At 47.6% G+C, this 14,188-nt stretch overlaps 1 protein-coding gene across 1 annotated transcript in view; it reads left to right on the forward strand.

The window, feature by feature from the left end:
- The window catches only part of TEX11 (testis expressed 11), a 278,077-nt gene that overhangs the window by 20,062 nt on the left and 243,827 nt on the right, over nucleotides 1-14,188 (forward strand). The window contains exon 3 of the mRNA XM_030210589.1: nucleotides 13,661-13,756. Coding sequence (XP_030066449.1) covers nucleotides 13,661-13,756 — 96 coding nt within the window. The remainder of the gene's footprint in view (nucleotides 1-13,660; nucleotides 13,757-14,188) is intronic.

Genomic DNA, 14,188 nt, shown 5'->3' on the forward strand with positions numbered 1-14,188 from the left:
GGCCGTGGCCACAAGGATGCTAGGCTGCGTAGAGAGGGGCATAACCAACAGAAGAAAGGAGGTGTTGATGCCCCTCTACAAGTCATTGGTGAGGCCCCACTTGAAGTATTGTGTTCAGTTTTGGAGGCCGTATCTTGCTAAAGATGTAAAAAGATTGTAAGCGGTGCAAAGAAAAGCAACGAAAATGGTATGGGATTTGCGTTGCAAACCGTACGAGGAGAGACTTGCTGACCTGAACGTGTATACCTTGGAGGAGAGGAGAAACAGGGGTGATATGATACAGACTTTCAAATATTTGAAAGGTATTTAATCCGCAAACGAACCTTTGCTGGAGATGGGAAGGCGGTAGAACGAGAGGACATGAATTGAGGTCGAAGGGCGGCAGACTCAGGACTAATGTCAGGAAGTATTTTTTCACAGAGAGGGTGGTGGATATGTGGAATGCCCTCCCGCGGGAGGTGGTGGAGATGAAAATGGGAATGGAATTCAAACATGTGTGGGATAAACATAAAGGAATCCTGTTTAGAAGGAATGGTTCTGTGGAATCTTAGCAGAGATTGGGTGGCGGCGCCGGTAATTGGAAACAAAACGGGAGCTAGGCAGACTTCTAAGGTCTACGCTCTGATCGTGACTGAATAGATAAGAGATGGTCTGGAGTGTAAATTTTAAGGGGGCTTCAATGTTAGCTTCAGAACTTAGTACAAGAACAGTACTGAGCAGACTTCTACGGTCTGTGCCCTGAGAAAGGCAAGGACGAATCAAACTCGGGTAAACATATAAAGTATCACATACCATGTAGAATGAGTTTATCTTGTTGGGCAGACTGGATGGACTGTACAGGTCTTTATCTGCCATCATTTACTATGTTACTATGTTAAATGAACAATACCCTTTCCACATAATCCTATTACTTAAAACTGTACGAATTTTACCACTCCAGTTATAATTAAGTGTATTTCTACCCTTATCCTACTCTGTATTGCTCACTAGAAGCTGTAGTCCCATCCCCGGAGACTTATCAACCTCATTGGGATTACTTCTCTCTATATGCTACTATATATTCGTCCCAGAGTTGTATTCTCTTTTCTGGAACTTTATCAGCTTCCTTGCACCTACTGTTACTCTATTTTCCACTCTGTATATATTCACGGAGTTGGTACTCTCCTCTCTGGAACCTGTAAGCCACATTGAGCCTACTGCTATGTGGGAAAATGTGGGATACAAATGTAATAAATAAATAAACAAATGATAGAAAGTTCAAACCATTAAAAAAAAAAAAAAAAAGGTGAAAGCAGTTAAAAACCTTTTTGTGAAATATGTTCAAGATCTTTAAAAAATATATAAATAAATATATATAAATATGAATTAGTGCACTATTGTGAGAACAGAATTCAATAATCTTCTAAGATTAATGACCATGGGATTATGAGATACAGTGTAAATGAAATTATGTCTTAAGTATGATTCTAAACCTTTTTTTTTTAATTTTGGTAGTGCGTTAAATAGGTACATATATATGTATGTGCGTATATGAGAGAGATCTTTTAACAGCATAAATCTAATTCACCACGAGGAAGGTGTATAAGCTAAACGCAAAATCTCATATTATGTTTGTAAACCATTCTTTTTATAAACATATGTATAAGAGGGTGAGCTTTTGACATCATACATCTAATTCACCACCAAAAAGCTGTCGTAAACTAAATACCCTTCAGTGAGTGTCCCTTTGTTTTGAGTTAACCCTTGAGGCATTGTGTCATATCAAACGAAAATGAAAGCAAAAAAAAAAAGTGAATAAATACAAAAAAGCTTTGAAACTAATCTTAAAGTGCCCACGAGGTTGATCTTGTCCGCAAGGGGAAGCATTCATGGTTATGAAGTAAGGAAGACACTCATTGAAATGGCTGGATTCAAAAATGAATTTAAAGTAGTTCTATGTGGGAATATCCATCAGTATAATTTGCATTGTCCCTCTCACAGAGGCAAGATTTGAAAAAAAGCACCAAGAAAATGTGTATGTATATGTAAGCAAAGGAAGAAATTAACTAATATGTCCCAAGTCAATTGTGTATATATTTGAAAATACTTGCGGGCAAGCTGAAACACAGGACCAAACCGGAAAAAAGCTGTATGAACATCTATGGTATAGCGTATTGTGCTCCTTGCAAAACAGTATAAACATCTATGGTGTAGCTGTTAAAAGAATTTTATTAACAATACTCACAAATCCCAAAAGATCAAGCAGGTTTAAACACAAACAGGTTTATTCTTGCGCAAGAGTGACAAAATTCCAACATATGTCAGGAGGTTGTCTGATTCTATACAAATTCCCCTGTTATTACATACCTTCTTTCACCATTAGATTAATTCCTATCCTGTTTATCCAATTATCTATTCCCTTATATGGTCTATCTGCCCAGTTTCCCATCTATATTTCTCCATGTCTTACCTCATCCTGCACCTGCATCATTACTTTTCATTTTCCCAGTAACCTCATTTTAGATGAACTTCATGACCCATACAATTAGTACACACTTGTATTTTTATTTACATGCAGCTGTATCATACCTTCTAAGCTTGGATAAACATGTGTTATAAGCTAGCCAAAAGCATGTCTAAGAACAAACTACAGTACTTCTTGTCCAGAAGCTGTATATGTAAAAAATGATTAACCCAATACTTTCCCTACAGTAGCGTATTGAGCTCTTTTGAAAAAGACAAAGATTTTAAACCAATCGATTTAAAAAGTTTTATGTACAGTGATGACTTCTTTTAAAAATGTATTAAAAATCCTTGTATACTTGGCTATTATGCATCTAAAGACTTACCGAGGTTCAACTGGAAATAATGCTGGACCATCTAAATAGCTTCAATGAAGAAACAAGAAGGCGTCCCTGAGTTGTCCGTTATTTAAATCAGGGGCGTAGCCAGCCTTCCGTGGGGGAGGGGTCCAGAGCCTGGGGGGAGGGGGCACATTTTAGCCCTCCCCCCGGCGCCCCCCCCCCTCCCGCCGCGAACCCGGCGCCGCTGCAGCCTACCTTTACTTTTGCTGGCGGGGGATCCCGCCAGCCGACGTCTTCTTCTCAGTCGCTTCCTGCTCTTCAATTTGTTTGTTGACGTCCGTCGGACTCAGAGAACAGAACTGTTCTCTGAGTCTGACGTTACGTGCAGGACGTCAGCAAACAAATTGAAGAGCAGGAAGGACTGAGAAGACGTCGGCTGGCGGGGAGTGGGATCCCCTGCCAGCAAAAGTAAAGGTAGGCGGCGGCGGGTTCGCCGGGAAGGGGGCCCGGGGGTGAATCTGCGGGGGCCCCGGCCCCCTCAGGCCCCACGTAGCTACGCCACTGATTTAAATGCTAAAAAACGCACCAGAAAAGATGATGAGAAGATTCTGCGCATGCTCTTAAAACACTGCCTTACAGTGTGAATCAGAAGGGGGGGGGGGGGGAGAAGGACAAACGTGCGCACGCCCTTAAATCAATGTTTAAGCTGTGGAACAAAAGGAACATCTCCATGGTGTCAATTTCTTGAGCTTTAACACAAAGGGACTATTGACTTCAAAGCAAAAGAAAACACACAGCATACAGAATTCTAATGATACAGTGCTCTGAACCTCTAACAGCTGAAACTCCCTTCCCCCTTCTCCCTCTTCCCCCTCCCTACCCCCTGTGGGCACCCTGAGTTATCAGTGCCTATTACTCTGTAGTAATGTTGTTGACCTATGCCAAAGATGTGTCAGAAATTTAAGTCTAGTCTAGGTATCTTTGCAGTTGCAGGCCCCATTGCAAAATTTCTGGTGAGTATTGTTCCTCAGTGCTCTAAGTTTTTCCATCAATAGCACAAATCTGAGTTTTGTGTGCCAGCTGCCAAGGCCCAGTTGGGAACTGATCGCCATTCCCTGGCCACAACTACTTGGGCTATTGTCACACAAGTCATAATTATCTTTTTTTGATACCTCCATTCCCAGGAACAAGAGGCAAAGACCAGGTGTTGGCTTCACTGTAGCTCCAGCTAGTTTATTTGCCACTGATAATATCTGCTCCCAGAATGCCTTTTGGTCTGGCGTCTGCACCCAGAGTATTCACAAAGTGCCTAGCAGTAGTCACAGCGTTGCTACACAGACTGGGAGTGCATGTGTTCCCTTATCTCGACGATTGGCTCAGTGGCGTAGCCAGACAGCCAGTTTTGGGTGGGCCTGAGGCCAAAGTGGGTGGGCACAAAATTTTCTCTGCTCCGCCCTACCTCCACCTCAAAATATAAATACTTTAGCTAATGAGGATCCTCAAGCTCAGTCAGCTGAAGACTTTCTCTGAAGATGGCCAGAACTCTCTTACCAAGCTTGGCAGGCAGCAGCAATGACCCTAAGCCACTGATGCCAGCACCCCACACATGCTTAAGCTGTCGATGGCTCAAGGATGCTGTTGCCAGAGCTTGGTAGACGGGAGTTCTGGCCGCCTTTGGAGGAGGTCCTTAGCTGGGGATGTCTGGGAATCCTCACCAGCTATACAGCAAGGGTTAGGACTGGTGTTAGACCTGCTTGGGCCCAGGTCAGAAAATAAAGGAGGGCTCCCCTCCCCAATTCCGTCTCATCTTTGCCTCCCCTCCAATTTCCCACCTGCCATTACTATCACACCAACAGACCCTCACCAAATACAGAACAAGGGATCACAAATTAGAAATAAAAATATTTAGACAAAAATTGAAAGGGAACCCCAAGAAGTTAAACATAGCATTACTGCAGCACTGGAGACATAAAACAGAGATGTATTTCCTTTTCTACAGAACACAATACAAAGACATTTGCTATGCACATTTCCAAAAGCTAACATATTCCACTTAAAACATCCAAAATAAAATGCTTTGTTTCTACCTTTGTTGTCTGGACATTTTATTTTTCCATCTTGCTGGTTCCAATTTCTCTTTTCTGCTTTCCTCTCTGTCGTCTGCTAATTCTTCTTCAAGCGGCTGCAGTCCATTTGTCTTTCTCCTTTCTCCTGTCTGTTCCCTCACTATTCCTGCCTCTGACATATTGATCATTCCTTTTTAGCTCTTTTCTGCCTCTCTCTCACCCTTCTTCGTCTCCTTTTTACTTTTCAACTACCTATCAAATTTCCATCTTATTCTTTCACCCACTAGCTCTCCCATTCCCCATCTTACTCCTCCCCATCCCTACTTTCTCTTTTTTATCTTTAATCTACTCCCCATTACCATATTTCTACCCTCTGTAATCACTATCTCTCATTCATTTCCTTGCGACCCCCTCCTCCCCCTCTTGGCTTCTCTCACAGGGTTCCACCATTCCCATCATCTTCCTCCCTCCACCATTCTAACCAGCATCTTACCCCCCTCCCCACCCCACCCTGGTAGCCTTATATTTTCCTGCCCCTTCTCTCTTCATTCCTGTCCTCTCCCCCATGGCCCAGCATTTTCTTCCCTCACCACCTACTGTGTACCTCTCCTCCCTCCCTCTCATCCACCCCCATGTCTATCTCCCCCTCTCATTCCCACTGTCCACCATCTCTCTCTCCCTCTCCTTTGTGTTCTGGGTCCAACATCTCTCTCCCCTTCCCATACAGCATCTCTACCTTCCTCCCCTCTACCATCATGTCCAACATTTCTCTCTCCCTTGTGTTCTGGTCCAACATCTCTCTCCCCTTCCCATGCAGCATCTCTCCCTTCCTCCCCTCTACCATCATGTCTAACATTTCTCCCTTCCCTCCACTCCTATGTCCACCATTTCTCCCTCCTCTCCACCCCTATGTTGAACATTTCTCCCCCTCTCACCACCTATCCTCTATGCAGTATGTCTCCCTCCACTCTACCTCATATGCAGCCAATACTTCTCCCTTCCTTATTCCTCCACCCCTTTGCTGCATCTCTCCCTTCTTCCCTGTGCAGCATCTCCCCCACCCACCATGCCTCATCTTTCCATCTTTCCTCCCCCCTGTGCAGCATCTTTCCTTCCATCTTCCCTCCCCCCCTGTGCAGCTACTGTTCCCCGTCTTCCCTCCCCCATGCAAATCATTTCCCCATCATCCCTTCCCCCGTGCAGCAACTTTCACCCCATCTTCCCCTCACCCTCCTTGCAGGCCCGCCCAGCAGCAGTGTTCCTGCACAGCGATTCCGGTCGCAGGCTCGGCTCGCAGCGATTCCCACATACTGCCTGCTGGCTGCCGCTCAACAATCTCCTTGCAGCTACTAAGCACTAACCCGGAAGCCTCTCCTCTGCCACAACTTCTGGTTTCTGCCCAGTCAAGATGCGGCAGAGGAGAGACTTCCGGGTTAGTGCTTAGTAACTGCAAGGAGATTGTTGAGCGGCAGGCAGTGTGTGGGAATCGCTGCGAGCCGAGCCTGCAACCAGAATCGCTGTGCAGGAACACTGCTGCTGGGCGGGCCTGACCCCTAATTGGGTGGGCCCAGGCCCACCCGTGGCTACGCCCCATTGGCTGGTGAAGAGTACCTCGAAGGCAGGCGCTCAGCAGTCCATGCGAATGACTATTCAGGTGCTAGAACTACTGGGGTTCGTGATCAATTACCCCATGTCCCATCTCACTCCAGTCCAAAAGTTGGAATTCATTGGAGCCCTGTTGAACACAAAGACAGTTCGAGCTTATCTTCCTGAGGCAAGGGCAGACAACCTCCTGTCCCTGGTGTCCAAATACTCGAGCGTCTCAACAGGTCATGGCTTGGCAGATGTTGAGGCTTCTGGGCCACATGGCCTCCACAGTTCATGTGGCTCCCATGGCACGCCTACACATGAGATTGGCTCAATGGACCCTAGCTTCCCAGTGGTACAAAACTGCGGGGAGCCTAGCGGATGTAATCCAACTGTCCACCGACTTTCGTAATTCTCTGCAGTGGTGGACGATTCAATTCAATTTGACCTTGGGACGTCCATTCCAAATTCCTCAGCCACAAAAAGTGCTGACGATAGGGAGCTCATGTAGATGGGCTTCACACTCAAGGAGCCTGGTCCTTTCAGGAAAAATGTCTTCAGATCAATCTCCTGGAATTGCGAGCGATCTGGAACGCTCCAAAGGCTTTCAGAGACCAACTGTCTAACCAAATCGTATTGATTAAGACATAAGTACCGCCATACTGGGAAAAGACCAAGGGTCCATCAAGCCCAGCATCCTGTCTCCGACAGCGGCCAATCCAAGCTTTAAGAACCCGGCAACCCCCCCTCCCCCCCCCCCAAAAATGAATAATGTTCAATGGACTTTTCCCTCAGGAATCTGTCCAAACCCCCTTTAAATTCCGTAAGGCCAGCTGCTCTCACTACATTCTCCTGCAACGAGTTCCAGAGTTTAACTACACGCTGAGTAAAGAAAAACTTTCTCCTGTTTGTTTCAAATCTTCCATATTCTAGCTTCATCTTGTGTCCCCTGGTTTTGTTGTTGTTTGAAAGTGTAAACAAACACTTCACATCTGTCCGCTCTAATCTGCTCATTATCTTGTAGACTTCTATCATATCACCCCTCAGACAGACAGTCAGTTTGCCATGGATTACACCAACAAGCAGGGGGGCACATGATCTCGCCCTCTGTGTCAGGAAGCCGTCCAGATGTGGCTTTGGGCACACCGTCACGGCATGTTTCTGCAAGCCACTTATCTGGCAGGCATAAACAACGATCTCCGAGGACAAGCAGTCAGCTTGTTCTCACATGTGGGTCGACGTCTGCGTCGGCCCGGGAATTGGACGGCAATTTTGCAAGCAAAATATAATAATAACTTTCCAGAGTCTTCTGGTGTGCGTGTAGCATGCACCGCGCATGTGCGGCCGTCTTCCCGCCCGTCGCATGAGCGTTCCCACTCAGTTATTTTTTCTCTGCGGTGAGGTGCTGTTGAGTTTTCCCCGTTCCTCTCAGGCCCGGGAAAGAGTTTTCTGCGTTGACTTTTGTCTTTTTTATTTCTTTTTTGTTAGAACTTACAGTAAAAAAAAAAAAACTCCCGTAGTTTTTACTTTACTTTTTTGCCCCTTTTTAAGTTTCCTTTGTTTTTCGACGCGCTCGGGTTGCTCCCTTCTTTTCGTGCCCCTTTTTTCTTTTAACAGGCACGATTGCGTCTTTTGAGTTTGCCGAAACCGTTTATTCTTCCATGTCATCGAAGACACCCAGTGGCTTCAAAAGTTGTATTCGGTGCAACCGGACTATCTCAGGTACCGATACCCACGCTTGGTGTATCCAGTGCCTTGGGCCCGACCACAGCCCAGCTGCTTGTAGCCTGTGTCTTTGCATGAAGAAACGGACCCAAGCGCCTCGAAAGGCCCAATGAGAGAAGCTTTTTGGGGCTCAGTCCGGTCCTTCGATGTTGACATCAACATCGGTACCGAGGTCGGCGGCGTCGCATCGACACTGAGGGACACATCGTCATCAGGAGCTAAGGTAATGGCTGCGGAACAACCAACTCGTGCAGGGAGCAGTGAGGCATCAAGTGGTTCTCCACCTGTCTCGAGGCCTCCTGTTATGCAGGTCCCCCGGGACCAACCTTTGTTGGACCCGGCCCCGAGGAGACCTGAGGATTTCACATCCTCCTCATCAGTACTGAGGAGTCTCAATGACGGGCGAAGAAGCACCGTCATTGTTCTCCTTCGACACACGGTGCCGGGAGCTCCGGGGCGTCGAGGGATTCGGCACCTGAGAAGCGTCAGCGCTGAGAGGATCGCTCCCCCTCTATTCAGGAGGTACTGATGAGTCGGTCTAGCAGCTCGGTACCTGCTCCCGAGCCTCGACAGATTCTGCCACCGGCTCCTTTATCGACCCCGCAGCCTTGTCTGACGGCAGCTTTCGACGAGCACATCAGGGCCCTGCTTCCAGAGTTTCTGGAAGGGTTACTGCGCCCGGCTGCTTCGGTGTTGGGGGTGCTTGCACCTTTCATACTGTCGGCTACAGCAGTCTCTGGCCCTTCGCCTGTGGTGAGGTCCCCGACCTCAGTGGCACCTGCGGCATCGGTGTCAGCAGCCATGCAGGTTGACTCTCCTTCGACGTCGGTAGGGGAAGCTTCACCGGAGTCCAGGCGGGCATCGACTTCTCGGCACCACCATCGAGGACGTCGTTCCTTGGCGTCAAGGCAGGCTCCGTTTCGGACTGCTCTGAGAGATGTCTTGTCCGATACTGAAGATAAGCGCTCATGGGAGGAAGAGTAGGATCCCAGGTACTTTTCTTCTGACGAGTCTTTTGGGATTCCTTCTGAACCTTCCCCTCCACCAGAAAGGAGACTGTCTCCACCGGAGAGTCTATCCTTTACATTATTTGTCCGGGAAATGGCTGCAGCTATTCCCTTCCCTATGGAGGTTGAGGATGAGCCAAGGCTGAGATGCTCGAGGTCCTGGATTATCCTTCTCCACCTAGAGAGGCTGCAACGGCTCCTTTGCATAATGTACTGAAGGAAGTCCTTATGCGAAACTGGTCGTTCCCTCTGTCTAACCCCGTGATCCCGAAAAGAACTGAATCCCAATATCGGATCCACGGGGAACCTGGATTGATGAAGTCTCAGCTACCTCACAATTCCATGGTGGTGGACTCCGCTCTCAAAAGGGCTAAGAGTACTAGGGACTATGCCTCAGCGCCCCCAGGCAGAGAATCTAGAACCTTGGACTCTTTTGGGAGGAAGGCGTATCAGGCTGCTCTCGCTGCCAAAATCCAGACATACCAGCTCTTCACGAGCATCCACTTGCAGAACTCGGTGAAGCAACTGTCTACCTTGGTTGATGTTCTCCCTCTGGAGCAGGCCGAGCCTTTTCGCCAGGGGGTCAGGCAGCAGAAGGCGTGTCGAAAATTCCTGCCCTGGGGTACGTTCGACACTTTTGATGTAGCATCCAGAATCGCTACCCAAGGTATAGTGATGCGCAGACTCTCATGGCTGCGTGTCTCTGACCTGGATCATTCTGTCCAGCAGTGGATGGTGGATGTTCCTTGCCGGGGGGGATAAACTTTTTTTTGAGAAAGTAGAGGATTTGGTTGACCAGCTCAAAAAGCACAACGATGCTATGGATTCTCTCTCCCGCCGGGCGTCTTCTGCTACTACCTCCTCATCTAGGAGGTTTTTTGGAGAGAAGAGGAGTGCTCCCTCTTCCTATGCTAGGCGTAGGTACACTCCTGATTCTCGGCAGCCTGTCTAGGCTCAGTCCCAGTGCGCTCGTTTTCATCAACAGCGAGTGCCTAAGGCCTCTGCAGCTCCCCAGCAAAAGCAAGGGACGGGCTTTTGACTGGCTCCAGTTCAGCATAGCCTCAGAAAAAGTGTCCATGCTGGATGACTTGCTGGTCGGGGGGGGGGGGGGGGGGGGGGGGGAGAGGTTGATATTTTTTCACCAAAGTTGGCCTCTCATAACCTCTGATCGGTGGGTTCTTCAAATAGTCTGGTCAGGATACACCCTCAATCTGGAATCCAAACCTCCAAATTGTTCACCGGGAGCTCATTCTTACAGTTCCCAGTACAAACAGGTACTTGCAGGGGAACTCTCCGCCCTTCTACAAGCCCAAGCGGTCGAACCCGTTCCACCAGGGGAAGAAGGACTGGGGCTCTATTCCAGGTACTTCCTTGTGCAAAAGAAAAAAAGGGGGGATGCATCCCATCCTAGACCTAAGGGCCCTGAACAAGTTTCTAGTCCGAGAAAAGTTCAGGATGGTTTCCCTGGGCACCCTTCTTCCCATGATTCAGGAAAACGATTGGCTATGCTCTCTGGACTTAAAGAATGCATACACCCACATCTCGATACTCCCAGCTCACAGGAAGTATCTTTGATTTCTGATAGGAACACAGCATTTTCAGTACCGTGTACTGCCTTTTGGCCTGGCGTCTGCGCCCAGAGTGTTTACCAAATGCCTAGCTGTAGTCGCAGCGTCGCTACGCAGACTGGGAGTGCATGTGTTTCCTTATCTCGACGATTGGCTGGTGAAGAGCACCTTGGAGGAGGGTGCTCTGGAGTCCATGCGAATGACTATTCGGGTGCTAGAGCTACTGGGGTTCATCATAAATTATCCCATCTCACCCCAGTCCAAAAATTGGAATTCATTGGAGCCCTGTTGAACACTCAGACAGCTTGTGCTTACCTTCCCGAGGCAAGGGTGGACAAACTTCTGTCCCTGGTGTCCATGGTTCGAGCGTCCCAGCAGGTCACAGCTCAGCAGATGTTGAGACTTCTGGGGCACATGGCCTCTACAGTTCATGTAACTCCCATGGCACGTCTATATATGAGATCAGCTCAATGGACCATAGCTTCCCAGTGTTTTCCTGCTGCGGGGGATCTAGAAGATGTAACTGTCCACCAGCTTTCGGAATTCTCTTCAGTGGTGGACGATTCGATCCAATTTGATCATGGGGCGACCATTCCAAGTTACTCAGCCACAGAAAGTGCTGACGATGGATGCATCTCTCCTGGGGTGGGGAGCTCATGTAGATGGGCTCCACACTCAGGGAGTCTGGTCCTTTCAGGAAAAAGGTCTGCAGATCAACCTCCTGGAATTAAGAGCGATCTGGAACACTCTAAAGGCTTTCAGATATCGGGTGTCCAGCCAAGTCAGCTTAATTCAGACAGACAATCAGGTTGCCATGTACTACACCAACAAGCAGGGTGGCACAGGATCTCGCCCTCTGTGACAGGAAGCCATTCAGCTGTGGCTTTGGGCACGCCATCACAGCATGTTTCTCCAAGCCACTTATCTGACAGGTGTAAACAACAGTCTGGCTGACAGACTGAGCAAGATAATGCAACCTCACGAGTGGTCTCTAAACATATGCGTAGTCTGCAAGATCTTCCGAGCGTGGGACACCCCCTTGGTGGATCTTTTTGCCACGCAGATCAATCACAAGGTCCCTCAGTTCTGTTCCAGGCTTCAAGCCCACAACAGACTAGCATCAGATGACTTTCTCCTGCATTGGGGGACAGGCCTTCTGTATGCGTATCCTCCCATACCTCTAGTAGGGAAGACTTTGCTGAAACACAAGCAAGACTGCGGGACCGTGATCCTGATGGAACCTTTCTGGCTGCGTCAGATTTGTTTTCCTCTTCTTCTGGAGTTGTCCTCCGAAGAACCGTGGAGATTGGAGTGTTTTCCAACACTCGGAACGAGGGGTCGCTTCTTCATCCCAACCTCCAGTCTCTGGCTCTCACGGCCTGGATGTTGAGAGCTTAGAATTCACCTCCTTGGGTCTTTCAGAGGGTGTCTCCTGAGTCTTGCTTGCTTCCAGGAAAGATTCCACAAAGAGATGTTACTTTTTTAAATGGAGGAGGTTTGCTGTCTGGTGTGACAGCAAGGCCCTAGATTCTCTTTCTTGTCCTACACAGACCCTGCTTGAATATCTTCTACACTTGTCAGAGTCTGGTCTCAAGACCAACTTCGTAAGAGTTCACCTTAGTTCGATTAGTGCTTATCACTCGTAGGGTCAGTGAGCTTCAGGCCTTGGTAGTGCATGCACCTTATATCAAGTTTCATCACAACAGAGTAGTCCTCAGCACGCACCCTAAGTTCCTGCCAAAGGTGGTGTTGGAGTTCCATCTGAACCAGTCAATTGTCTTGCCAACATTCTTTCCCCATCCTCATACCCACCCTGGCGAAAGCAGTTTGCACACCTTGGACTGCAAGAGTGCATTGACCTTTTACGTGGAGCGGACGAAGCCCTTTAGACAGTCCGCCCAGTTTGTCTCTTTTGATCTCAACAGGAGGGGAGTCTCCATTGGAAAACACACAATCTCCAATTGGCTAGCAGATTGCATATCTTTCACTTATGTCCAAGCTGGGCTGACTCTGGAGGGCCATGTCACGGCTCATAATGTTAGAGCCATGGCTGCGTCCCTGGCTCACTTAAAGTCAGCCTCCATTAAGGAGATTTGCAAGGCTGCAACGTGGTCATCAGTCCACACATTCACATCTCACTACTGCCTCCAGCAGGATACTTGACGCGACAGTCGGTTTGGGCAGTCGGTGCTGCAGAATCTGTTTGGGGTTTAAGATCCAACTCCACCCCCCTAGATTCATTTTTGTTCTGTTCCAGGCTGCACTCTCAGTTTGTTGATTTTGGTTTCATGTCAATCTTTGTTCTCGCTGTTGCGAGGCCCAATTGACCAATGTTCATTGTTTGGAGTGAGCCTAGTTGCTAGGGATACTCCACATGTGAGAACAAGCAGCCTGCTTGTCCTCAGAGAAAGTGAAGATACTTACCTGTAGCAGGTATACTCCGAGGACAGCAGGCTGATTGTTCTCACCCACCCACCCTCCTCCCCTTTGGAGTTGTTGTTGTTTGTTTGTTTATATGCTTTTTGTTTAAACTGAGGAGGCACGCTCACGTGACGGGCGGGAAGTCATCCGCGCATGCACGGTTCACGCGCCAGAAGGCTGTGGCAAAACCTTTTAATTTTGCTGGTGAAAAATTTACAGTTTCCTGGGCCGACACGGACATCGACCCCTCATGTGAGAACAATCAGCCTGCTGTCCTCGGAGAATACCTGCTACAGATAAGTATCTTCGTTTTATCTTACACTGAACTTTTGTCATTCAAGATGGTCACTAAGCAACCCCCCCTAGTGCTTCCATTGCAATCAAATACATTTTATGGATATTCCTTACAGATTTCCTAGAACAGTTTCCAGGACAGGCTCAGGAACTATTGACCAAATGAATTTCTGCTTGGTTTTAATGCCCTCTTTCTTTGTATTCCATAGGCCAAAGTACTGCGATTACTAGCCACAGTGTACATGAACTGGGACTGTAAGGAGTATCAGGACAAAGCTCTGAGAGCCATATGCTTGGCTAATGAGGTATTCTTAAAATCTTCTACTGATTGACTGGTGATACTCTATGTTATGTATTTTTGTGAATTAACCTGGCAGCTCATAAAAGGCTTCAGGGGATGATCAGCTTAATATTTTTCAGAAGCTCATATTTTGTTAAACACCTTCAAAGGGAGATTGGTGGATGCTTATTATGAAGCTAAAAGTTTTGTAAGAGGTACCTTTTCTTCATAAAAATGTGTTGCCTCTGCAAGTATGGGTACACAGAAATTCATTGAAGTGATTAGCAACACAAAGAGCAGTTGTTACTGCCTTATGGAAGTTTATCAGTAACAAACGGTGGTCTTAACCACTGTTAGCTCATTCAATAAATTGTGTAGTGCAGAGTAATAGTAGCCAATACTGGGTCATTTTCAAGTTGTGATGCTTTGTATTTAACCAACATAAGAATTACCCACA

This window comes from Microcaecilia unicolor, chromosome 7 (genome assembly GCF_901765095.1).
Source record: "Microcaecilia unicolor chromosome 7, aMicUni1.1, whole genome shotgun sequence".
NCBI classification, from domain to species: domain Eukaryota; kingdom Metazoa; phylum Chordata; class Amphibia; order Gymnophiona; family Siphonopidae; genus Microcaecilia; species Microcaecilia unicolor.